This window comes from Dipodomys merriami, unplaced genomic scaffold (genome assembly GCF_024711535.1).
Source record: "Dipodomys merriami isolate MVZ:Mamm:240054 unplaced genomic scaffold, mDipMer1.0.p SCAF_7, whole genome shotgun sequence".
Taxonomy (NCBI): domain Eukaryota; kingdom Metazoa; phylum Chordata; class Mammalia; order Rodentia; family Heteromyidae; genus Dipodomys; species Dipodomys merriami.
The window spans coordinates 69,647,104-69,672,202 of record NW_027206290.1 but is presented as its reverse complement, the minus strand read 5'-3'; the positions used below and the strand labels follow the sequence as shown (position 1 = coordinate 69,672,202).

Below are 25,099 nucleotides of genomic sequence, written 5' to 3'. Positions count from 1 at the left end.
AGCCCAGGCAGGAAAGTCCGTGGGACTCTTATCAATTAACCACCAGAAAACTGGAAATGGTGCTGTGGCTCAAGTGGTAGAGCACTAGCCTTGAGCTGAAGAGCTAAGGGACAGCACCCAGGACCAGAGTTCAAGTTCCACGACTGACCAGAAAAACAAAACAACAAAACTATTGAAAACACACACACACACACACACACACACACACATACACACACACACACACACACACACACATATCCCTAAAACAAAAAGGGCTGGGGGTATGACTCAATGAAGCCCTGAGTTCAAAATCCCAGTACCACCCAAACAAAAAAGTCCATCAAGCCATTCTTCATTGTGTATACTTCCTGGCTGCGCTTCCAGAGCCTTCTCAACCTGCCCACTTTTCTGGTTTTCTCTCCTACAAGCCCTTCTACAATGTCTTGTTTAACCTCCCAATATGCTACCTGGGCTACAGGACGGTGAGAAAGCAAGACCTAGAGACATTTAGGGGCTCCACCAAGAGCCTCCTGCCCCAGTGCCTACTTTACACTAGTCCTAACTTGTCATCAGTCTCAGAGGCCAAGCTCTTTCCCTCTGCCCATGCTGGGTGCCCTCCCCGCAAGCTGTTGTTTGTCTTTGAAGGTTTTACTTATAAACTACTTCCTTTTCAAAGCCCTTTCTAGAGTCAGCCAAGAAGTTTCAGGGGTTGGAGGTGTGGCTTAGTTGGTAGAGCACCAGCCCATGAGCAAAAGTTTCAGGCAACAAGTTTGAGTCCTGGTGTGGAACAGCAACAACAAAAAAAAGAATTCTGTGTTGTGATGATTTGGGGGCTGTGCCCCTCACCCCAGTGGGCAGAGATTGTGCTCTGTCTCCCTCTAGTGTCTACCATGAAGCCTAGCTGAATGGGTTCAGACCCTAAATGGGGTGGGGTGGGGGTGGGGTGGAGAATTGAGCGCCAGGGGCCCCATAACTCCTTGCAGCCCACATTTAGGGAGAACGCCCAGCGTTTCTAGCTGGAAAGGAGGAAGGAACAAAGTTGCAAGATGGGTGCTGCCTTCATCTAGGGGACTGCTCAGTTGGAAACATTTTGACTAACATCAGCACTTCTCCTTGGGTCCCCAGGGGCTCTAGCTGGTGGGGGAAGTTCCCTATCTGCAGGACTCCTATATGTCCATGGGAACCAGCTGTCCTGCCCCTAGGGAGTTTCCCATCTTGTGATGCCAGGAACTGAACCACCCTAGGAAATGATCCTGGCCTAGCAGGAAGTGTGGCCCTCTGCTCAGGGCCTGGGCCATCCCAGGCAGCACCCTGTGGACTTCTGAAACCAAGGGGTTAAAAGGCTTTGGTAATACAGTGGTTCTGGGGGTGGGTGGGGATTTTCTTGGGTGCATGGGAAATTGCCTCACCCTCAGAGCTGTGGTGTAAGAACTGGCCCAGTGTTTCTCACAGCCTTGTCACCCTGCCTGGGCAAGTCTGAGTTTCCAACATTTCCTCCTATGGTCATCTCCCCCAGGAACTTACTAACGTTCCCACTACCTCAGGGTCCCAAGGCCTCTGCCTGGGGGTCTCTACTCTCTGCAGGCTGGAGCATGAGCACTGCAATTCGCCTTGGCTTGGTCGTTTCTCTCCAGGAGCTCCAGCTCCCTCACTCAGAAATGAAGGTATTTGATATGAAAACTCCAGGAATCATAGAGTTGGACACTCTAGGAACCAGAGACTTTTGTTGTCTAGAGTGTGGTTCCTCAACCATTTACAGTCACCTGGGTCCCATTGGAGATTGTAAATTTCTGGGCCCCTCCCTTGCTCTTTTGAGTCAGAAACTCTAAGGGTGAGGCTTACCAAGCCTCCTTGGAGATTCAGCTTTGTGCCATAGATAAACCTAGCAGATGGGCACATTGGGAAAACAGACTGAAGCTCAACATCCCACCAGAGATTGCTGTCCAGGCTTTGTAAGCTACTCTTGGGAATCACCATGGAAAACACAGGAAACCCAGCAGGAAATGAGCAAAAGGTGTGCATCAACAGTATATAGAAATGCCTGAGGAGCAACTAAGCTCAGGGTGAACAAAGAAATGTCAATCAAACAGCAATGAGATCCAACCTTAAGCTTTTTAACTGAGGGGTGACAATAATGAGATGAAGATGTGGAGATCACTGCGGGTGGGACCATTCTGGAAGAATTGACATTTAAAACCGATGAGCTGGCCATGGTGGTACATACATATAATCCCAGCACTCAGGAGGCTAAAGCCAGAGGCCGAGGCTTTCATTATTTCTCATGACTGCCCTGTGAAGAAAGTGGAGTGGTTTTTTTTTTTTTTTGTCGGTCGTGGGGCTTGAACTCTGGGCCTGAGCGCTGTCCCTTAGCTCTTCAGCTCAAGGCGAGCGCTCTACCACTTGAGCTACAGCGCCACTTCCGGTTTTCTGGTGGTTTATTGGAGATAGGAGTCTCACGGTCTCTCCTGCCCGGGCTGGCTTTGAACCGCGATCCTCAGATCTCAGCCTCCTGAGTAGCTAGGATTACAGGCGTGAGCCACCAGCGCCCGGCTGGAGTGGTTTTTTTTTGTTGTTGTTGTTTTTGTTTGGCTTTTCCGGTTTGAACTCTGGGCCTGGGCACTGTCCCTGAGCTCCTTTCACTCAAGGCAAGTGCTCTAACACTCGAACCACAACTCTACTCTCTGATTTTTTTTGTGCCAGTCTGGGGCTTGAGCTCAGGCTCTAAGCTTTTGCTCAAAGTTAGCACTCTGCCACTTGAGCCATAACTCCACTTTTCACTCTTTGGTCATTTATTGGAGATAAGAGTCTCATGGACTTTCCTGTCTGGGCTGGCTTTGAACCTTGATCCTCAGATCTCAGCCTCCTGAGTAGCTAGGATTATAGGCGTGAGCCACTGGTGCCCAGCCTGAAACGTTCAGAGTCTGAAACTTTCAGAGATGAGGAAATGAGGTGTAATATTTAAGGAGAATAAGGGGATTCCCTCAAATCCTCTCTCTCCTTTGTCTCTCCCTCACCCTCTCCTCTTCCCTTCCCCTCTCTCTTTTTAAAAAAACCCTAGCTTTCTAATCTGTAAAGTAGGATGAGCAGAGGCGTTTGGAAATATTATTTTTCTTATATTACATTTTGCTTTGTGTGCTTGGGGAATTTACCGGGAGTTCTTTTCTGTCTACCAGCAGGTGGAGACCATTTTGACCTTGCAGACTTCAGAAAGCTGAGTGGCCTCGAGGAGGACTAGAGTCCTGGGCTGAGTGGGACCCAAGCAGAATGGGATTCCCCGTGCTGACAGCGCCGGCCTCGCGCGCCCCCTGCAGGACGCTCTCAGTACTGCAGGGAGGCGCAGCCGGCGGCTTAGAGGTAGTTGTCCTCGCCCGTGTCGCCCCCACCCGGGGACTCGTGGACGTCGTGGCAGGCATCGTCCTGGTCGTCGTCGTCGGGGGCCAGTGCCTCGATGTCATGCGTGATGTCCGCCAGCAGCCGGTGGAAGGTCTGCTCCTCGGGCCGCTGGGCCGCGCTGTCGTAGCTGCGCACGGCCGACGCCGAGGTGGAGCTCATGCTGCGCTTGATGCGGCCGAAGCTGTCGGTCAGGATGCCGCCCTCGCGGATGCCCGCGCCCTCCAGGAAGCCCTCGAAGTAGCCGATGTCCTGGTCCGGGATGAAGGGCCGCATCCCTGCAGCCACAGAGCAAGGGTGAGTCCGGGGGTTCGACCCTTTCCCCACTTCCACAGAGAGGAACTGTCCTCTGTGGAGAGATGAGTTCAAATCCCAGCTCTGCCACAAAGCTGGGTGGCTTTGCCCGAGTTCTTCACCCTCTCATTCATTGGCTGCCTATTCGGAGCCTCATTCCTCTGGGTACAGATAAATCAACGGCCCCCGGGGTTCTGGTGTAGAGGAAATAACAAGGCAATCCTCACCAGGGACACTATGTCTACTTTCTTGCCATCCCTTACTCTCATTTTGGTGCTTTGCTAATCTGAGCCTCAGTCTCCTGACCTGCACAGTGGGGACAAATAGAAGGAGGGGCAGGTAGAAATTCAGAAGAGGCAAGACTTGGCACACTGCTACCACGAAATACATTTGCTTATTCAGTATTATTCACTTGATACTCATAGCCCTTTTCCTGGGCTGTGAGGCCCTGGACAAGTCTCCTAGCCCTGCTGAACCTCCGAAGCGAAGGGTTGTAAGAACCTCTCACTGTCCCCAGCTTTGATCTGAAGGTGGAGAGGCTCTATTGGGGCTCTGTTCCCTGACAGCTCTTGGCAAGGCCTTCCTCTTCTCCCTCTCCCTCTCTGTCTCCATGATCTCAAGATCTTGGCCTTGTGGGGCTGAAGGAGGAGGAGAAACAAAGGCACCAAAGTGGGTCTCGGTCTTCTGGGTGTGGGGAGGGTTGGGGCTCACCGAGGAGGAGAAACTTGCGCCGGTCTCCGTAGAGCTTCAGCAGACCCGCACAGTAATCCTGGATGGGCAGCCCCAGCCGGTATTCCCGCAGGAGCAGAGCGAACTGCTGGATCTCAGGGGGCCCCAGCTTACTCCGCAACTGTGTGTGTGTGGGTATTGGGGGGCACCCTTTGAGAGCAGTTCCATGGAACTGTTCCCAACTCCTGCAAAAGTGCCAGAGCTCTCTCTAGGAATGTGTCTGGCTCAGCCTGCCCCTGAAAACCCTTCCCTGGCATCAGAGCCCTTTGGCTGCATCTAAGAATGGAATGTAGATTCAAGCCCCACTCCCCCGCCCTTCAGTGACCAGCTCTCCTGTGTTGGGTCTGAGGATGGTGCCTCCCCCGTGAGGTTGCTGAAAGGTACTTAGTGCTTTGTAGAGAGCGAGCTGACATCAGTCAAGGGCCTTCATAAGCTGGCCTGCCCTCACTTCCCTCCTGCCTGACCTCTGGGGTCTTAGGTGTGATTGCTGAAATGCAATCAGCTCCTCTGGCCTCTAGGCCTTTGCTCATGCTGTTCCCACTGCCCGTCCACTCACCGTGATCATGTAATCCTGTAACTGCTCAAAGCCGGGGCCACTTCGATCGCTGCCGCTGCAGTGGGAGCCATGGAAAGAAGGCGTGGACGTACCGCTGCAACACGCCTCAAACGTGTCCTGGGAGCCATTGCTGCTGGGACAGGGGAAAGGGGTCTTCACTGGCTAACCTCTGCTCCTCTCCCTGGGCCAAGCTGAAGGTGTGTGGCATGGCTAACCATGCTCTGGGCTTCAGGCTTCAAGCTCATCTCATCTTGGCCCTGGCAACCTCTCAAGCCTCGTTTCTCACCATGCTCCTTCATGTTCTTGCTGCTCCAGTCGCCCTGCTTATTTTAGCAGTGGCAGCGACTTTGGACTCAGCAGGCCTCCTGAGCCTGGCTGAGAGGAAGAAAGCCCAGGCTTGAGTAAACCCAAGTCTGGGTTTTGGGGTCATGGGGTCTCTTGGGGGTCTGGCCCCTGTGAGTTCACCAGGGCCCAGAGCTCAGTTGACCTCTCACCCTCAGTGTCTTGAGCCTCAACACACATCTAGGGAAGTCCCTTCTCCTATCGCCTCTATAGGATTGAGCCTGTGAGCAGAGGTGAGAGGGCAAAGTGGAGCCCCCAACAAGGGTGGTACTCACAAGGAGCTGCAGCAGCTGAAGTCGGCATCGTAGGCATAGGTCCCATCTGTGCGGCAGCTCTCGCCTGGGACCACAGATACGGAGGGACCTTGAGAATGGCCAGCAGGGTTGCTGCTCCCCGGGACCCACCTCAGACCTTCCCCAGGGTTGAGTCCTGCCAAACTTGGGGGCAGCTCAGCTCTCTGACAGTGGTTCTTTCTCTTCTCCAGTGCCCAGACAACACTACCTTCCTGCCTGACATACAGGGGCATCAGGAACAGTAGATGAGGGAACAAGTGTGTTGGGTGGGGTATGACTGTTGCAGGGGGTGGAAGAGTTGAACTCTTCTGAGGAGTGTTACACTATTTGCCTAGAACTTGCCCATCCCAGACTGCTGTGTACCAGCCATGCCCTCTTAACTCAGCTGGCCACCTCGATTTCTCAGTGAGCCTCCCTCATCACTCATTCCCACAGCTGTCAGTGCTTAGCCATTAACTATGTCTGCTACAACCATGTCATGTGCCAGCAGATAGGGCCATGTGGGCTTTAGGTCACAGTATATCCTGGTGATTAGTGCTGGATCTAGCTGGTAGGTGCTCGATTAAGATGGCTGAATTATTTTACACTCTGGGATCATGTCACTTCTTTGCCAGTCACCCTTGTGAGAGCTGATGAATAATCTCAGCAGCGTCCACAGATGGGACAGCATTCAGAAGACGAGTGCTCACACCCTGCTGAAGCTATGCCAGCAGGGGGCACTGAGTGTCTTCAGGGTGACATGGGGGTGAAGTTCTTACACCTAGGAGCTTTGGGAACAGACTTGGGTCTTTTTGTTTTTGTTTTTGTCAGTCATAGGGCTTGAATTCAGGGCCTGGGCACTGTCCCTGAGTTTTTTCCCCTCAAGGCTAATGCTCTACCACCTTGCACAGCACCATATAAAGTTTTCTGATGGTTAATTGGAGATAAGAATCTTATGGACTTACTTGCCTGGGCTGGCTTTGAACTGTGATCTTCAGATCTCAGCCTCCTGAATAGCTGGGATTATAGGCGTGAGCCACCAGTGCTCAGCCCTGTGTTTTCATCCTGACTCTCACACTTACCAGCTGTGTGACTTTGGGAAATGTATTGGCTTTTCTGAGCCTTAATGTCCTCATCTGTGATACTGGAATTATAAGGCTGCAGAGACAAGGACTCACTATGCAGCTCAAGGCTGGCCTTGAACTCAGGATGCTCCTGCCTCAGCTTCTTGAATGCTGGTATTATAGGTGTGCACTACCAGTTCATTCACTCATTTAAACATACCTCGCAAGCATGTGTAGATACCTGTTCCTATGCTAGGTTAACAGGACAAACAAGTTGCTATGAGGATTGTGCTCAGTAAATGTCTGTTAGTTTTACTCTGTTTCTAGCCCTTGATTGTATCCCTGGCTCACTCTGGAAGTATGGGCTTTGACCTGGCGGTTGGGGGGTGGCTGGTATAGCCTGAGAGCTAAGAAAGCACACTCAGTGTGTGAGGTTTCTGCAAAACAGGGCCATCCAAAACCAAGGGGATGAGCTTGAGCTTGACAGGCTCATTTGAATTTGGCAACCCAATCCTCTTTGTGTTTTTTTTCGGGGGGGGGGGGGGTCGGGTTGTGGGGCCTGAACTCTGGGCCTGGGCGCTGTCCCTCAGCTCTTCAGCTCAAGGCTAGCGCTCTACCACTTGAGCCACAGCGCCACTTCCGGCTTTTTTCTTTTTTTGCTTATGTGGTGCTGAGGAATCGAACCCAGGGCCTCATGCATGCAAGGCAAGCACTCTACCACTGAGTCACCTTCCCAGCTGCCCAATCCTCTTTGAAGAGACTGATTTGAGGTCATCACGATCAACATGTCATCTTATCTACACACTAAGATGTGATCCAGTAATTTTGATAGACCATAGGACCCCTAAAAGCCTTCCTCAGCCATTGAGTCCTGGGGTACTCACCCTCTCCCCACCTTTAGGGTGTTTTACAGGAGTTTGGTACTCACTGCGGCTGCTGAGCCATGGCCGTTCTGGTGTGGATGTGTAGTGGTAACCAGCCCGGTCTACACACTCGATGCTCTGGTCCCCATAGGTGATCTGGAAGACCTGACAGATGAGGGCACAGGACTCCTCAGCAGCATCCTGGTCCAGGGGAAAGGAGGGGAGTTCAGGCCACACCCACCACCGCCCCTGCTTGTTTCCTCAGCACAAACCAGTGCCCCCCCCCACACTCACACACCTATGGACCCCCTTAATACAACATCAAAGACAGACAGTTCTCTCAAAATCATATGGCTTCTGCCTGGGTTCTGTGACCCCTTTATGGAGCCCAGCAACAATGGCTTCCTTCCTCTGCCAGGAAACACAAACTTCTGGCAATTCATGGACTGTCCTGAACTTATCTGAAATGAGCTCTAACAATCTCATGTGCAGGTAGAGAAGCTGATGTCCAGCAAGGGAAAGTGACTATTGGGAATTAGAACTCAGGTCTCCTAATAAGCAGTAGTATGGGGGACAATTAAAAGTATCAAAATTCTTGCCGGACACTGGTGGCTCACAGCTGTAATCCTAGCTACTTAGGAAGCTGAGATCTAAAGATCATGGTCTGAAGCCAGCCTGGATAGGAAAGGCCATAAGACTTTTATTTCCAATTAACCACCAAAAAACTGGTAGTGGACCTGTGGCTCAAAGTGGTGGAGTGCTATTCTTGAGCAAAAAAGCTCAAGGACAAGGTCTGGAGCCTGAGTTCAAGCCCCATGACCAAGAACAACAAAAAAAAAGAGCATCAAAATGTTAGGTTCAGTGCAGCTGCTGCTACTGGATGCCATATATAGATACAGTTTCTAGAACCCAGTGCAAAACTGGAAGCATGATGAACATATAAATTTCAATCTCTGATGCAAGGAAGGAGTTTAAGTTTTTAGGTGAAAAGTTTTTAAGATTGCACATTGGAAGAAGAATTTATCTCTTCATGTCTTTAAGCAAGAGACACAGAAAGGTAATAACAACAAAGAGACCATTTTCACAATGCTTTTTTTTTTTTGTTGGTTGTGGGGCTTGAACTCTGGGCTTGGGCGCTATCCCTGAACTCTTCAGCTCAAGGCAACCGCTCTATTGCTTGAGCCACAGTGCCACTTCCAGTTTTCTAGAGGTTTATTGAAGTTAAGAGTCTCTTGGACTTTTCTGCCTGGGCTGGCTTTGAACTGTGATCCTCAGATCTCAGCCTCCTGAGTAGCTAGCTAGGATTATAGGCATGAGCCACCAGTGTCCAGCACAATGCTATTTTCTATTTTGTGTCTCAAAAAAAGCTCAAGGTACAAGTGAAGCTGTAGTACAGGATAGACAGCATGGGGGGAGGCTGGGAAGGTGGCTCAGTGGTAGAGTGCTTGCCTTGCATGCATGAGGCCCTGGGTTCGATTCCTCAGCACCACATAAGCAAAAACAAAAAAGAAAAAGCAGGATAGGCAGCATGGGATAAGAGCCTATCACTAAAGCAGGGCTGATTTCTTACAGTCACTTTACAAAATGGACAGGGCAGAGAGGATCCTCATTTTGTAGTTAAAGACACTGAGGCTTAAGAGGCTTGCACAGAAAACTCTTGAAAGGACTGGAAACATTGATGGTTCGTGTGTGTGCACATGTGTGTGTGTGTGTGTGTGTGTGTGTGTGTGTGTGTTTGTCTGTCTGTGTGTACATGTGATGGTCCTGGGGCCTGGGCTCAGTGTCTGGGTGCTGTCTCTTTGAGCTTTTTTTTTTTTTTTTTGGTCGTGGGGCTTGAACTCTGGGCCTTCAACTCTGAGCCCAAGCAACAAAAGAATGAAGGTGCAGTTTTGCAAGGCAGGGAGACTAAGGAATCTCAGGTTTGGGGAGAAGGTTGGGAGCTCAGCTTGGGGTTCATGGCGGCCTCAGATGGTCATTAGTCCTTGGACTGGAAAGGCTGAGTGGAGATTTGGTTAGAGCTGAAATTCAGGGATTTAAATGACATAAAAGACTACAAATCCAAAAAATGAATATGGATGCAGGAAAGAGAATCCTGGACCATTGGGGGGGGGGGGACTCCAATTTTGAGGCTGCAGAAAACAGAAAGAAGCCCCTTTCAAAAAGGAACCAGGGAAGCACAGGAGGAAAACCAGAAGATACCAGGTGAGAATGCTTCTCAAGGGGGGAGGAGGCTGAGAGCCGGGGATCATGGTGGAAGCCAGCCCACAGTGGGAAAGTCCAGGACTCCCATCTCTTGTTTAACTACCCGAACGCCAGAAGTGGAGCTGAGGCTCAAGTGGTGGAGCACTAGCTTTGAGCCCAAACACTCAGGGGCAGTGACCAGGCCTGGGGTGCGCGCACGCCCTACCGCTGTCTAGTGTCTGGCTGGTGATCATGTCCCAGTGACACTGTGGTGGTGCATACTCACATGGCTGGAGAGTTACAATCAAGTAAGTGGGGCTTATTAGGGGACGCAAGGGGCGGTGCTCCGTGGGCGTCCAGGGCACACACCTGGGGTCCCAGATGCGGCAGGACGAGGGCAGATCCCAGGACCCTTGCAAAGGGGCGGGCAGAAGCTGTGTCCCCAAGGTGCCCCCGGGCTCACCCTGTTGGCCACAGCCAGGATGACCAAGTTACAGTAGGCATCGGGGCTGGGGTCCTGCGGGTCCAGCGGGTTGGAACCCGGGTGGCGCCGCTCCCAGCTGCCGCCGCTGCCGCCGCCCCCCGCCTGCCGCCGCTCCCAGCTGCCTCCCGGCTTGCCAGCGCCTCCGCCACCTCCTGCTCCGCCGCCGCCGCCGCCGCCGCCCGCGTGTCGCCGCTCCCAGCTGCCGCTGAACGTCTGCCGCCGCTCCCAGCTGCCCGACGCGCGCGGCGCCCCGGCGCGCTGGCGCTCCAGGCTGCCGCCGCCGCCGCCCGCCGCCCGGGCCTCGCCGCCCGCGCCCGCGCTCGCGCCCCACGCCGCGCGCCAGTCCAGGCTGCAGATGGTGTGGCGCCGCTCCGCGGTGCCCACCCGCCGCTTCTCGGGCGCCGCGCCCGGCGGGCCCGCCTCCCGCCCCGCGCCTCCGGGGCTGGCGTCCACGCCGGCCGGCACCGGGTCCACGCCTAGACCTACGGGAGAGATCGCGGCAGAGTCGCCCCGGGGCCCACCTGGCCGCTTGGGGAGGGGGGTCCCCACCGCGTCCCCCTCCCGACCTCAGGCTCCACCCCCCTGCTTTGGTTCCACCCCCGGCCTCGGGGTGCTGGCTAGGCGGTGCGTTCCCACTCCAGCCCTAGCTTCTGACTCGAGGATGGTGTGGCTAGGTTGTCCTCTCCGTCCATACCCTTAATTTGGACTGGGTCCCCCGTTTTAGCACTCCAACCTTGGGACTCGACTTCCTACCCTCCACCTCGCCCGAGGCCTCAGGCCCCGCCCCTAGAGTGTTGATTGGTTAGTGCCACCATCCCTCATCGGTGAGCCCCGCCTCCCCAGGTGGCCACGCCCAGCAAGGAGCCCCGTCCCTCCTTGTACCAAGCCCCCGGCAGGCTTCTCCCCTAGCCGGAGGGTTAGTTCCTAGCCTCGGAGCCGCTCAGGTTTCCGACGGTCCCACCTGTATTCCCACTGTAGCCCTTCTCCCTGCCACCTGGCATCTGGATAGTAGGACAAGGCTGCCCACCCTTTATCTTCACCCTCGAAGCTTGCATATAGCTTCTTCCGCCTGCTTGGGGTCTCCCCCCTTCCCCCCCGCCCCCCGCTCCCCGAGACATGGTCAGCCCTTCAGCACCCACCACCCGCCCTGGTGGCATTCGGGCCGCCGGCCACGCCCACTGCCACCCCTCGGACAGGCCACGCCCATCCCCACCCCTGGGGGCGGGCCCTTTCGCTCTCCCCGCTTGCCCGCGGTACCGGTCTTCAGGACTAGCAGGTGCAGTGCGTCGTCCTGCAGGTAGGAGGCAGCCGCGATCTCGTGCGTGGGGATGCGCAGGATCAGCTCCTCATTGTCTCTCCAGGTGAGCAGCAGGCAGCGAGCAGACAGGCTTAGGATGCTGTCCTGCTCCGGTGTGGTCTTCAGGGGCAGCTCCTTTAGCTGCTGAGGATGGAGTATCAGGAGATGTTGCAAATCATGAGCTCTAAGAGGCTGCAGGACCATAGGGAAAAGGAGACCCCTCCCGCCTCGTTCTCAGGGCCTCACCCTGGCGGTGTCCAGCAGCTGCAGGAGCTCATCCCGGCTGGAGGGGTTCAGGGAGGAAGTCACCCAAGTCAGGTGGCCCAGGAACTGGATGAGAAACGCGGTATAAGCGGCACAGAGCCATCATCCTGAAGCCAGGAAAAACTTTGGCCTCCTCACTGAGGAGGTGCGGGTGGGCAGTGAAGACAGAAATCTCCAAATTATTAATTATAAAAACCCCAAATAGCTAATCCTCACTACTCAGGAGGCCGAGGTCTGAGCATCCTAAATTTGAAGACAGCCCAGGCAGGACAGTCTGTGGGAAATCCTTACCTCTAGCCATCAAAAAGCCAAAAGTGGTGCTGTGATTCATATGCTAGAGCACCAATCTTGAGAAGAAAAACTAAGGAATAGCACCCAGGTCTTGCATTCAAGCCCTAGTACCAGCACACACACACACAAAGAACTTTTATTGAGCTTATAATAAAAACCAGACACAGTTCTGAGATCCTTGTATATATTCATTCATTCACCCTTGCTTTAAGGATGACAAACCACCTCACAGTATGGCTAAGAACAAGTGCCAGGATTGTGTACCTAAGAAAACAAAGATGGCTGCATTTGGCAAAGCCCAGACTCTCAACAGCTGATAACATCTTAGTTTAAACTAATTTAGCTATAAAGTTCTACTGGAAAGCAACACACACACACACACACACACACACACACACACACACACACACACACACTTGTACTACAAGACTAAGCCCTTTTATGCAAGGCAAGTACTCTACTACTTAGCTACACACCCAGGCTCTGCTACTATAGCTTGTAAGAAGTGAGCCCTTGGGAATTTTCTCCCTCTGAGTGGCTCTCACCACCATAAGCATTCTTGCCAAAGGAACTACAAATCACTTGTCCTCTTAATGATCTCTCTACAGAAGTCAAATGGAAAAGACAATGTATTGAATTAATATATCATTTTGGTAGAAAAATGATGTTCCAAATCGATATATTAATTCTCCATTTATTCTTTATTGTAATGATGTTATCACGTAAATGTTATTCAATACAAGAATTAACTTTTTCATTATTTTTAATGGCATCTTTCTAAGTGAATTCCACCCATCAAACCTTTTCCTCTTCTTTTAATTCTCCATCCAAGTTCAGCCCTCTGTTTTAAAGTAAACTTACTCATTAGCTTCACTCTCTAGGCAGGGTTGCCAGATAAAATACAGGATGCCAGTTAAATTTGAATTTCAGATAAACAACAATTTTGTTTTCAGGCTCTTAGTACTTTTAGTTCTGTGCAATAATTGGGACATTTTAATGCTGTTTTTAAAAGTATTCATTGCATTTGAAATTCCAATTTAAGTAGGTGGCCACTACATCTTGCTGTTTGCTACATCTGCCAACCTACCCCATAGCAATCTTCCTTAAGTATTGAGGAACCCTTCTTTTCCTCACTGTTCCTTCAATGTGGACTGAAACAGAAGTAAAATTCTTGAGTACACAGAGTCCTTTGAGATTGACCCAAAGTCCCGGAGCATGCTAGGTGAATGTTCCACACTGAGCCACATTCCCTACTCTGTCTTAATCCGGACACTGCACCTGCAGCAATACCTCATGGGAAAGTAGAATTTTTCAGTTCACAACACATTCTCCCATCCAGTCTCCCCTAATGTAAGTTTTGAGCCCCATGTTGGGATGGAAACACGGAGGCTCTGTGGATGGAGGTCATCTGCTGAGGGTGTGTGGCTTAAGTGGGGACTGGCTGTCATGAAGCCAGGCCGCTGCCACTGCCTCCGCATGAGGCTGAGCTGGTTGGATTAGCATGGGAGAGGAGATAGAGGCTCTCCTGACCCCAGGGTTGTTCCCACCCCCTCCCATCCTGCGCTCACCTTGACTTCTTTCTCCAGGTAGTCACACAGCAGAATCTGGGGATCGATGAGATAATCTGGAGGATAAAGGGGCATGGAGTGCAGGGGCCGGCGGCTCACACTGTTCCGAAAGGCTGCTCGGCGTGCAGACTTGGGGAATACCAGCTTTCGGATGGGGGACACAAAGCCCTGGGGAAAGATAGGAGGGATAACAGTAATTATACCACTGATTTTATGGACACTTTCTATGCTCACTGTTTTACTTTCATGACCTAAAATTTTTATTTTTAAAATTTATTTTAATTTATTTTTGGTTCGTTGTGGGGCTTGAACTGGAGGCCTGGGTGCCATCCCTAAGCTCTTTTGTTTAAGGTTAGTGCTCTACCACTTTAAGCTACAACTCAATTTCCAGTTTTCTGGTGGTTAGTTGGAGATAAAGAATCTCATGGACTTTCCTGCTTGGGTTGGCTTTGAACCACAATCCTCAGATCTCAGCCTCTTGAGTAAGAACTAAACTTCTTAATTGGGAAAGGGCAATATTGAGATTTGAATTCAGGGCCTTACATTTGGTAGGCGCCTGTACTTCCACGTGAGCTGTGCCTCCCGCCTTTATTGCTTTATTTATTTTTTTCAGATAGAGTTCTACTTTTAGCCTAGGTCTGGCCTCAGAACAAGCTTTTCCTCCTACTTGTGGGCCCCCCCCCATTGCGGGGATCACAGGTATGACTACTGTACCCAGCCTATTTGTAGAAATAGAGCCGTACTAACTTTTTGCCCAGAACCATGGTCTTCCTGAGCTTTACCTCCCAGAGTACCTGGGATTACAAGCTTAACCAGGTGAGCACCTTGGGTGTCCAGTCTATACCCCAGGCTAAGCGAATCAGAAAATCTGGGCCTTGTACCCAGGCCCAGGGCTTTTGAGGGCTCTTTAGGTGATTTTAGTGGAAGTCCAGCTGCAGACCATGTGCACATATAGAGAATGTGTGGTGTGATTGCTTCTCATCAATGACAAGTTTAAATAAGATAACCTTCCTGCCCCAGGAGCTCACTTACAAGTCCACAAGAACATTCGCTCATTCTTTCAGTAAACACTCATTGGTTGCCTGGATGTGTGGACTCTCTCTTGGGTACTGACCCTAGTCTTGCTTCCAAGGCTTGTGATAAATGATCTTCACAAGTGACTCTCAGATCTCACTGTGCCCAGAAGTTCTGACAGAAGGTCTGGAACGGGACTCAGGATTCTTCCTTTCTAACCAGCTCCAGCTAGTGCTAAGGCTATGGGCTTAGCAACCAGGATCTAAGGCAGCAGTTCTCAAGGTGTGGCCCACAACCAGTACTGCCTGGGATCTTGCTAGAAATGCAGATTCTGCTGGTGGCTCATGCCTATCATCCTGACATTTGGAGGATCATAGTTCAAAGCCAGCCTTGGCAGAAAAGTCCAAAGACTATTATCTTCAATTAGCCAGCAAAACACAAGATTGGAGGTATGGTTCAATTAGTAGATAACTAGCCATGAACAAGGATGCTGAGAGCACAAAGCCATGAGTTCAAGCTCCTGTACCTGTCAAGTACCAAAATATAAAATATGCAGATCGCATTCCAGATTTGTTGGATAAAACACTGGAAGAACACTGATGCCAGTGTAATTCGCTTAAGTTTTAGAACCCATCTCCTGGCTCCTGCATATGAAAGCTCTTAGATGAGCATCAAAGAGCTGAGAGGTATTTCAAGAAGAGAGCACTGAATGTGCAAATCCCTGGAGGCTAGTTGTGGATGAGCCTGGAGAAGGCACGTGCCATCTGCTGTGGCTCGATTATGAGATAAACAAGTCCTGCAGGCCTTAAAGGCCAGCTGCAGAGCAAAGGCTGTTCTGCATAAGCGAGTCTTTCTTTCTTTTTTTTTGGGGGGGGGTCCGGTCATGGGGCCTGAACTGTGGGCCTGGGCGCTGTCCCTCAGCTCTTCAGCTCAAGGCTAGCGCTCTACCACTTGAGCCATAGCGCCACTTCCAGATTTTTTCTTTTTGCATATGTGGTGCTGAGGAATTGAACCCAGGGCCTCAGGCATGCAAGGCAAGCGCTCTACCACTGAGCCAACTTCCCAGCCCCATAAGTGAGTCTTGTGGAATGGGATGGGATGTTTGTCTGCCACTCTGAATGGTCCAACCTTGCCCACCTCTCCAGCTTCATCTATCCACCCTGCCCCCCCCCACTCCTATCTCCTAGTCAGCTGACCATCTTTCAGTTCCTTCTATGCTTCATTCCTTTCCAACACAGGGCTTTGCACAAGCTTCTCCTCTGCATCACTCTTCCCTGCCTACTTTCCTTCCTCCTATCAGATCTCAGATCCAACTCACTCATCCAGGGCTGAGTACCCTCACAATCTATCTCCCATACTGAATATGGGGCTTTTTATATACTTTTTATTATTGGCTTTAAAAATTATTAGTTGAGAAAGGCACATTTGGCTCAAACTTACAATTCTAGCTACTCAGGAGGCTGAGAGCTGAGGATCCAGGTTTGAAGCCAGTCCAGACAGGAAAATCCATGAGATTCTTATCTCCAATTAATTATCCCCCAAAAGCAGGAAGCGGAGTTGTGGCTGAAGTGGTAGAACACTAGTATTGAGCAAAAAAGGTCAAGAATCCAGCTGCTGGGAGCTCACGCCTATAAATCCTAACTACTCCGGAAGCTGAGATCTGAAGATCATGGTTCAAAGCCAGCTTAGGCAGGAAAGTCTCATGACACTCCTAGCTCCAATGAACCACCTGAACACTAGAAGTGGAGCTGTGGCTCCATTGGCAAAAGAGCTCAGAGACAGTGTCCAGGCCCTGAATTTAAGCCCCATGACCCCCCAAAGGGCAAAGGGCAAAGGTCAGGGAAAGCATCCAGGCCCCTCCCCTTTCTCTCTCTCTCTCTTTCACACACACACACACACACACACACACACACACACACACACACACACACACACACACACACACACACACACACACACACACCAATTTAGTAGCTGTTTCCCACATTAGACTGTGCACTCCAGGGAGAAAGCAAGGACTTTTCTTGAGTTTGCTCACCGCAGCACAGCATCACCAGCACCAGGCTTTTCTCAAGGTGCTCAATAAATGTCTGTCAAAAGAATGAGCTAAGGCTGACCATGGGGTTCCTGCCTAAAATCCTAGTGATCAGGAGGCTGAAGCAGGAGGATGGAGAATTCAAGCCAGCCTAGGCTACATAGTGAGACACTGTCACACCAACAAAATGTACCACGAGAGGCTGTGCCTGGTGCTGGGTCCCTCCTGAGCCCCTGTGGCTCACGTGGTACCTGTTTAAGAACATGCCTCATGCAGGTTTCTGGGGAGTAAGGTCTCTGTGAGGGGAGTGTGGGAATTTAGAATTTGAGGAGCTCCCGGAGCCCCTTTGACAACCAGAGAAACCCAGAGAAACAAATGGGAACACTTCTCAGAGTCAGAAAGGGTGAGGTTGGGAAGGAAGATTTGGTGGCTGAGTCCTTAAGGGGCTTTTGTAAAAAGATAAGGAAGGCTGGCTGCTGGCGGCTCACACCTATAATCCTAGCTACTCAGGAGGCTGAGATCTGAGGATTGCATTTTGAAACCAGCCCAGTCAGGAAAGTCCACGAGACTCTTTATCTCCAATTAACCACAAAAAGCTAGAAGTAGAGCTGTGGCTCAAGGGGTAGAGAGCTTTCCTTGAGCAAAAAGAAGCTCAGGGACAGGTCACAGGCCCTGAGTTCAAGCCCCAGGACTAGCCAAAAATAAATAAATAAATAAGAAAGGGTAGGTGGGAGACCCAAACCTGGACAAATGACCTTGTAGCACAGGATTGCCCTGCCTGGTCCTTGGATCTGGTGCTAGTGACTGTAGGGGGAGCGCCCCCCACCCCACCCCAAATCACCAGGGAGACATTTCCTGGCAAGGTTCCAGTCTGATTGTTCAGCATGACAGCAAAGGCCACTGAGAGGGGAGAAACAGCTCAGGGAGTTTCGTGTCAAAATGTCTGACAGCCAAGGAGGAGAAAGAGGGTCCTGGTCCCACGTGGGCTTCTCGCTACCCTGCCAGGCACCCCCCTTCCCCAGCTCTGGGGCCTTCCTCTACCCCACATCCCGCTCCATCTCTCACCTACCTTCTTCCCTTTCTTGACTTCATATTCCATGGTGCAGCGCCCCTCTACTCCAGTCACCCTCCAGGCCACCCCCTCCACCCTTAGTTCCTTTGTTCTTTTTCCTGCCTGGTCGGAAACTCCACCAGCACTGAGTTCCTGCCCCTCCCATCCGATGGCGGGGACATGGGGGGGATGGAGGACACAGCCTCAAGACCCTCCAGCAAGCAGGCATGCTGTCCAGACAGCGTAACAGTTTGGGTAATGCTGGGGAAGGGTCCCCGCCCCCCATATTTGGAGGCTACTTACATTTGGAAAATCTTAAGTTTTGATTCTATTTCTGCCACTGGCCTTGGTGTTCACATTGGCAAGAAAAGTCTACTCCCCATTTTGGAGCCTTTGTCTCCTCTCTAGAGATGCCTCTTTTCCTGGGCAGAGAAGGCATGAGAGACTAAGTGAGAAATGCTCATAAACTACTCAGAACTGTATCCCAAAACATAGTCATTACTCTTTTTTTTTTTTTTTTTTTGTCAGTTGTGGGGCCTGAACTCTGGGCCTGGGCGCTGTCTCTCAGCTCTTCAGCTCAAGGCTAGCACTCTATCACTTGAGCCACAGCGCCACTTCCAGTTTTTTCTGCTTATGTGGTTCTCAGGAATCGAACCCAGGGTCTCATGCATGCAAGGAAAGCACTCTACCACTGAGCCACCTTCCCAGCCCGTCATTACTCTTTTTTGTTGTTGCTGTTGGTAGTGGGTCTTGAACTCTCAGCCTGGGAGCTGTGCCTGAGCTCTTTAGCTCAAGGCTAGCACTCTACCACTTTGAGCCACAGCCCACTTCTGGTTTTCTGGTGGTTGATTGGAGATGAGAGTCTCACAGACTTTTCTGCCCCAGCTGGCTTTGAACCTCAATTCTCAGATCTCAGGCTTCTGAATAGCTAGGATTACAGGTGTGAGCACCAGCACCCAGCTCATAGTTATTACTCTATAGGGAAGCCATATTGTGCACTTTGGGAATTCTGTGGCTTTGCGACTGACTAGGGTTATGTGACCTTGGGCAAATTCTTTCACCAGTCAGCCTCAGTCTCCCGTTCTGTAAAATGGCCAGTAATGCTAGCTTGACCTCATAGTGACTTCGTGAGTATTAAATGCACTTAGGAGAGATTCTTTTCTTTTCTTTTTTTTTTTGTCAGTTGTGGGGCTTGAACTCTGGGCCTGAGCGCTGTCCCTGTGCTCTTCAGCTCAAGGTGAGTGCTCTACCACTTGAGCCACAGTGCCACTTCCAGTTTTCGAGTGGTTTATTGGAGATAAGAGTCTCACGGACTCTCCTGCCTGGGCTGGCTTTGAACCTCGATCCTCAGATCTCAACCTCCTGAGTAGCTGGGATTACAGGCTTGAGCCACCGGCACCTGGCATAGATTCTTTTCTTTGTTAAGGTCTGAGACTGAGACTTGAACTCAGTACCTGATGTTTTTGTTCAGTGGCTAGTGCTCTACCAACTGAGCCACACCTCCAACCTCATACTTAGAAGCGATTCTGACACATTGTAAGTTTATCTTCTCTCCTCCTCTTTCTGCTTCTCCTCCTCTTCTTCTTCCTCTCCTCTTCTTCCTCCTCATTCCTCTTCCTCCTCCTTCCTCTTTTTCCTCCCCCCCTCTCTTTTTTGGATACAGGGTCTCATTATGCACCCCAAACTGTCTATGAACTTGTGATCCTGCTGTAAAAACCTCACAAAATACAGGTATGTGGTATCATGTCTGGCAGTACTCAATAAATATTAACTGTTGGAGCTGGGGGTGTAGCTCGATAGTAGAGCACTTGTTTAGAGCCTGTGAGGCCCTAGGTTCCAACACTGCCAAAAATAAAAAAAAAATAAATGGACTATTAATCTATGCCTGGGGGGCTGTTAGACTGCCTCTTGGAAGGGCAAAAGTAGAGTGGGGAGAGGGCCTCTTGTGTGCCTGTGTGCTAAGCATGTTACACAAGCCATACCACTCCTTCCTCATGGTGCTGAGGGACCATTACTTCCATTACAAACCACATATTAAAAACCAAGATGTAGCTGGAACAGGCTCATGCCTGTAATCCTAGCTACTCAGGAGGCTGAGATCTGAGGATCAGAATTTGAAGCCTGCCAGGGCAGGAAAGCCCGTGAGACTCTTATTTCCAATTAACCACCAAAAAGCTGGAAGTGAAACTGTGGCTCAAGTGGTAGACTGCTAGCCTTGAGCACAAAAGTTCAGGGACAAGAGCTCAGGGCCTGGAGTTCAAGCTTCAGACCAGCATGTACATGCACATGCACGCACACGCACACACCCTCCCCCCCAAAACCCAATCGAGACACCAGTGCAGAGCCTAACCCAGGAAGGTCACACAGTAGGTAAGGCGACCGGGGCTCCTGGCTGATTTGGGTCTGAAGCCTAGTGCCCCTTCCCTCTGGGTCCCAGGCCTGCTGCTTGTCTTACCCAAGATGCTTGGCACGGCTCTGAGTGGTCCATCCCCACTGGCCATCACACCAGGGTTGTGGAGCCCCACGCTCTGCTCTGGAGCTGCTTTGTTGTGCAGCCCCCGGGCCAGGCTGCTTTCTCTAAGCTCTCAGGATCATCTTCTCCATGGGAAGCAAGGTCCCCAGGGGCGGCAAGGCCATGGAAGAGGAAGCAATGGGGAATTGTGAGGGCAGGTGCAGGGCTGCGGGCTGGCTTGCACAGTTTAAAGCATGACACGTCACGTCTGTGTTGTTTGGTAGTGCCGGAGGGCCAGGCTCCTGTTTGTCTCAGAGTAAGGTAGCTATGGAGACTCCAAGACCCCAGTCCCTCTCTCCTTTCTCTCCCCTTCCATCAGAGGGAAGAAGGCCCCAGCCTCTCCCTCCTGATCTGCTCCATGTTGCCAGCCACCTCCCAGTGGCAGGAAGAGAGAATCCACTCAGCCTGCTGGGCCAACAGGAAGAGGTCAGGATGTGTGAGCCTAGCCCTGGCTCTGCTCTAGAAAGCAGAATTGCCGTTTAACCCTGTAAACCAGCCCAGAATTCCCACCTTGCTGGAAATCTCAACTAGTACAAAATATGTTTTTGTTTTTGTTTTTTGTAGGTCCTGGGGCTTGAACTCTGGGCCTGGGTGCTGTCCCTCAGAAATTCAGCTCAAAGCTAGTCTCTACCACTTGAGCCACAGCGCCACTTCTGGTTTTCTGGTGGTTAATTGGAGATAAGAGTCTTATGGATCCCTTCCCAGGCTGGCTTTAAACTGCTATTCTTAGATCTCAGCCTCCTGAGTAGCTAGGATTACAGGTATGAGCCACCGGCACCTGGCAAGAAATGCTTTTTAAAAAACTTTTGTTGTTTTTTTGCTTGAACCCCGGGCTTGGGTGCTTGACTCTGAGCTTCTTTTGCTCAAGGCTAGTGCTCTACCACTTGAGCCACAGCACCACTTCCAGCTTTTTCTGGGTAATTTATTAGTGAGAGTCTCGTGACCTTTTCTGCCCTGGCTCTGAACCATGATCCTTAGATCTCAGCCCCCCTCCCGCCCCCAGCAGCTAAGATTATAGGCATGAACCACCAGCACCCAACACAAGGAATGTTTTGAATACTACTAGATGTAGAAAATGGTCTCTGCCTTCCCTATAGTGACCACCTCAGATCCATGAGCAGACAACTTGCTTAGTCTCAAGGTCAGTAAAGTAGTTGGAGACAGGAGGACCTAGGTTCAAAGGTGAATGAACTTGCCCGTGTTTACCTAATCTCCCAGAGCCTCAGAGTCCTTAGGTGTCAAAAGCAGGATAGTTCTGGTGCCTGCCTCAGAAGCTGGTGCAGGGGCAGAATGAGAACAGAAGCACACAACAATAGCGTGCATTACTGAAAATAGCTCGTGAGTCAAAAATGAGATGAGCCAAAGCCTCTGCTTTCAAAAGTTTACTACGGCAGGTAAGATTCGAGTCCAGTTGATCGGCAGGGGCTGTCGGGAGAGGTGTGTAGAATAAAATCTAGATCTGGCTGGCTGGAACCTTATGGCTCACACCAGTAATCTTAGCTACTCAGGAGGCTGAGATCTGAGGATCACAGTTCAAAGCCAGCCTGGGCAGGAAAATCCATGACTCTCTTATCTCCAATTAACCACTAAAAAGTGGGAAATGGAGCTGTAGCTCAAGTTATACAATGCTAGCCTGAGGAGAAAAAAAAAAAAAAAAGCTCAAGGATAGCACCCAGGACCTGTGTTCAAGACCCAGGACTTGAAGGTGCCAGGATTGGCATCTAACAAAAACCTAACAAAAAATAGATCTGGGAGCTGGGAAGGTGGCTCATTGGTAGAGTGCTTGCCTTGCACGCATGAGGCCCTAGGTTCAATTCCTCAGCACCACATAAGCAGAAAAAGCCGGAAGTGGGGCTGAGGCTCAAGTGGTAGAGCACTAGTCTACAGCTGAAGAGCTGAGGGACAGCGCCCAGGCGCAGAGTTCAGGCCCCACGACCAACCAAAAAAAAAAAAAAAAAAGGAAAAAATAGATCTGTTCCCAGCAGGAGAAAGGAGAAGGGGATTGATTAGCAATGTCTGGCTGACTGATTGAGATTCTATCCAAATAACAGGAAGTTTGTCTAATGCCCTGCCTGTTTGACGTTACTGGGAATTGAACTCAGGGCCTTGAGTTTGCTTAGGCAACTGCTCTACCATTTGAGTCATACTTTCTGACTGTACTTTTCTGTCTGGCAGCCACAGGAATTGTGGTAGAAGGAAGTCTTCCTCTCATCCTTTCTCCACCCCCCCACCACTCCCTTCCAGAGCAGCCAAAACAATAGGACACAAGCAGCATGTACTGAAATGATTTTTAATATCTCATGTCGCAGCAAAATTAAAAATATACAAAAAGTTTGTGGTGTACAAAAGTCTCAGTACAGAAGCCCCAGCTTGGCCCCCTCCCTCCTGGGGAAGCTCAGAAGGGCCAGCTTGTTGGATGGGGGGAGACTGGGAATGGCACAGATGTAGTAAATACCAGGAGGTGAGACAGAGAAGAGGAAACAGAAGTGGGCAGCAGTTGGGGCTGAGCGAGGAGGGACAGGAGAATCACCCTACATTGTGCTGACAGAGGGACATTGGCCCCTCAGGCATGGCTAGTGGCTCCTAGAGAAAAGATGGTAGGGGAGAGATCAGAGTTGAGGGTGTTCTGGTCCCACTCTGCTGCTAACTTGCTGTGTGACCTTGGGTACGCTTCCTCCTGTCTCTGGGCCTGCCCTTCCTGCAAAAGAGGATGCTGGGTAACTAAACCACTGATTCTCAACTAGGGGTCCCAGAGCCCACCTGAGAGTCTGTGGTGGCAGGAATTGGCATCTCTGAGTGCTTTTATTTTTTTGGGGGGGGGAGTTTTGCCTTAAGCAATCCAATAGAATATAGAAATTCTCTCACCAAGAACCTTGGCAGCTTTATCTGTTCCCAGAAGCTCAGCTTGAGCTCATTGAATGTGGCAAAATGAATCAATCCTTTGTCTAGAAAGGGGACTTGGCTTGGGGGAAAAACAGCTCTCCCAAACTGCAGGATCCTCAGGAGCGGAAAGGCTCAGGGAATGGCGCTCTTTCTGGCTGTTTATGATGGGCTTGGGCGAAGGAAGATGGAGGCCAGCCTTTCCTCACCTCAGGCCGTCTTCCACCATTTTGTTCCAGGGTCCCCTCCACTGGGAGTTTATTGCAAGTGCTCTGGGGCCCCCATTTTCCAGCCTGGCCTGGGGGTCCTTTCAATCTTGTGCATAGAGTGAAGGCCAGGGTACTGAGGGAAGAGTGGCCCCCCTGTCAGGAGATTCGAGTGGAAGGTGCCAAGCACAGGCACCTCTTTGTGCCCCAGGAGTCCTGCCTCCAGGGATCGGGCCAGGCAGGGCTTTTCTCACCCTCCCGCAGTGTCCTGTTCTAGGGTTCTTCCTCCCCTCTACCTACAGCAACCAAGTACCAAAGAATGTCTCCTCCCCAACCAGAATGTCACACTATACCCCCTCCCCACGCTGCCAACCCGGGAATCCCAGAGGCCTGATTGAGACGCGGGGCCCAGGCCCCTGTCCCACAGCTGCCCATGTGTCTTGACACCAAGAACAGGATGGAGGGGTCTTGTCCTTCAGTTTATCCTGTGCCTGGACTTTTCCTGTCCTGGTGCAAGTTTCTCCTCTCCAGGAACCTCAGCCTGGAGAAGAGTCCTGTCCCCAGGCACTGGAGGTGGCAGTGGCCCTTCTCAGATGCTGGCTTCCCCAGCCAAGGGCTTGGGGACACCCAGACCTCCTCTTCTTTCCAGCTTTTGGCTGGTCAGAAGACGGAGGAGGCTTAGCGGTCTCAAAGGGGACCATATCCTCTGCTGCTGACTTTCCCACAAGCGTCTCCAGTCTCTGCTTGTTTAAAGAGCCATCTCAATAGTTTGAACCAGAGATCTCAAAACCAGTGGTCTGGAAGCTAAATATGAGTGTTTTGTTTGGCCAATTCTTTTGTTTTAGTGTTAACATTAGTGCCTGTCCACAGAGCGCCCTGTGCTTCGGCCAGAGTCCCCAGCACTTCCTATTGGCTAGCACCTCCGCGTCTCCCACTCCCATTACTAGAGGCATTTGAGTTGGCAACCTGTGCACCCCACTGTCTGAGGCTTTCGTGGCCTCTAGCCCAGGCAAGGTCCCAAGGGAAGGATCTAAGGAACTTGAGTCTGCAGCAGGCAAATTCCCAGCCTCTGCTCTTGCCCCTCTCGTGGGCGGGCAGCCTCAGGGAGACACAGGGGGAAGCCGGGAGCTGGGGGAGAGTGAGACAAATTTAGGGAAGACTCAAGCATGAGGCAGATGAGGAGCAAGGAAGCTCCCTTGTTGGGGAGCCCCCTGCTGGGGAAGGTAGAGGCTTGTGCTGGCAGCCGGGGTGACCATTACAAATCATCTGGTACAGCAGTGTGGAGGTGGGCCGTGAGCCATGGGTGCCTGCGGTGGCTTGAGGCCCAGTCATAGCCTGTGAAACTGGTGCAAAGGTGGGAATTCAAGGACACAGGGAGACAAACATTGTCCCTGGGAATAGGAACAAGTCTTGTGTGTGGGGAGGGGCAGGAGAAGCAGGTATGAAGGCAGGACAGGGACCCAGAGTGTCCTGTTCTCTTCTGCTCCCTGTGACATTAAGACTGACCTGACTACCGTTCATCTTCCATTGCCTTTCCTGTGTGATCGTGGGCAAGTACCTGGTCCTCTCTGGCTGTTTCTTCTACACAATGAATGGGGAGGAAAGCAGGTTTCAGGGACCCCACCCCAAGGGTGCTTTTGGCTGTGGTTCTAATTACTGTCCAGCTGCATGGCCCCTGTGGGGGTCCTGGAGAAGCCTGAGCATCCAGGCTGGGTGAGGAAAAGAGAAAAGAAAACAGGCTGGGTGCCCATGGCTCACGCCTGTAATCCTAGCTACTCAGGAGGTGAGATCTGAGGATTGTGGTTCAAAGCTAGCCCTGTCAGG

At 51.3% G+C, this 25,099-nt stretch overlaps 1 protein-coding gene across 2 annotated transcripts; it reads right to left on the bottom strand.

The window, feature by feature from the left end:
• Window positions 1–2,075: 2,075 nt before the first annotated feature.
• On the bottom strand, window positions 2,076–17,778 carry Ccm2l (CCM2 like scaffold protein). Of its 2 annotated transcripts, none has more exons than XM_070007023.1 (10): window positions 17,696–17,778; window positions 13,578–13,745; window positions 11,701–11,784; window positions 11,415–11,598; window positions 10,137–10,639; window positions 7,558–7,693; window positions 5,569–5,632; window positions 4,952–5,084; window positions 4,378–4,516; window positions 2,076–3,650 (listed from the first exon to the last, which is right to left on the bottom strand). In XM_070007023.1, the coding sequence occupies exons 1-10, from the start codon at window positions 17,723–17,725 to the stop codon at window positions 3,331–3,333; spliced, it is 1,761 nt and encodes a 586-aa protein (XP_069863124.1). In that variant the 5' UTR covers window positions 17,726–17,778; the 3' UTR covers window positions 2,076–3,330. The 2 variants fall into 2 exon arrangements, with proteins under 2 accessions (XP_069863124.1, XP_069863125.1); XM_070007024.1 differs by having other exon boundaries at window positions 4,952–5,081.
• Window positions 17,779–25,099: the final 7,321 nt, after the last annotated feature.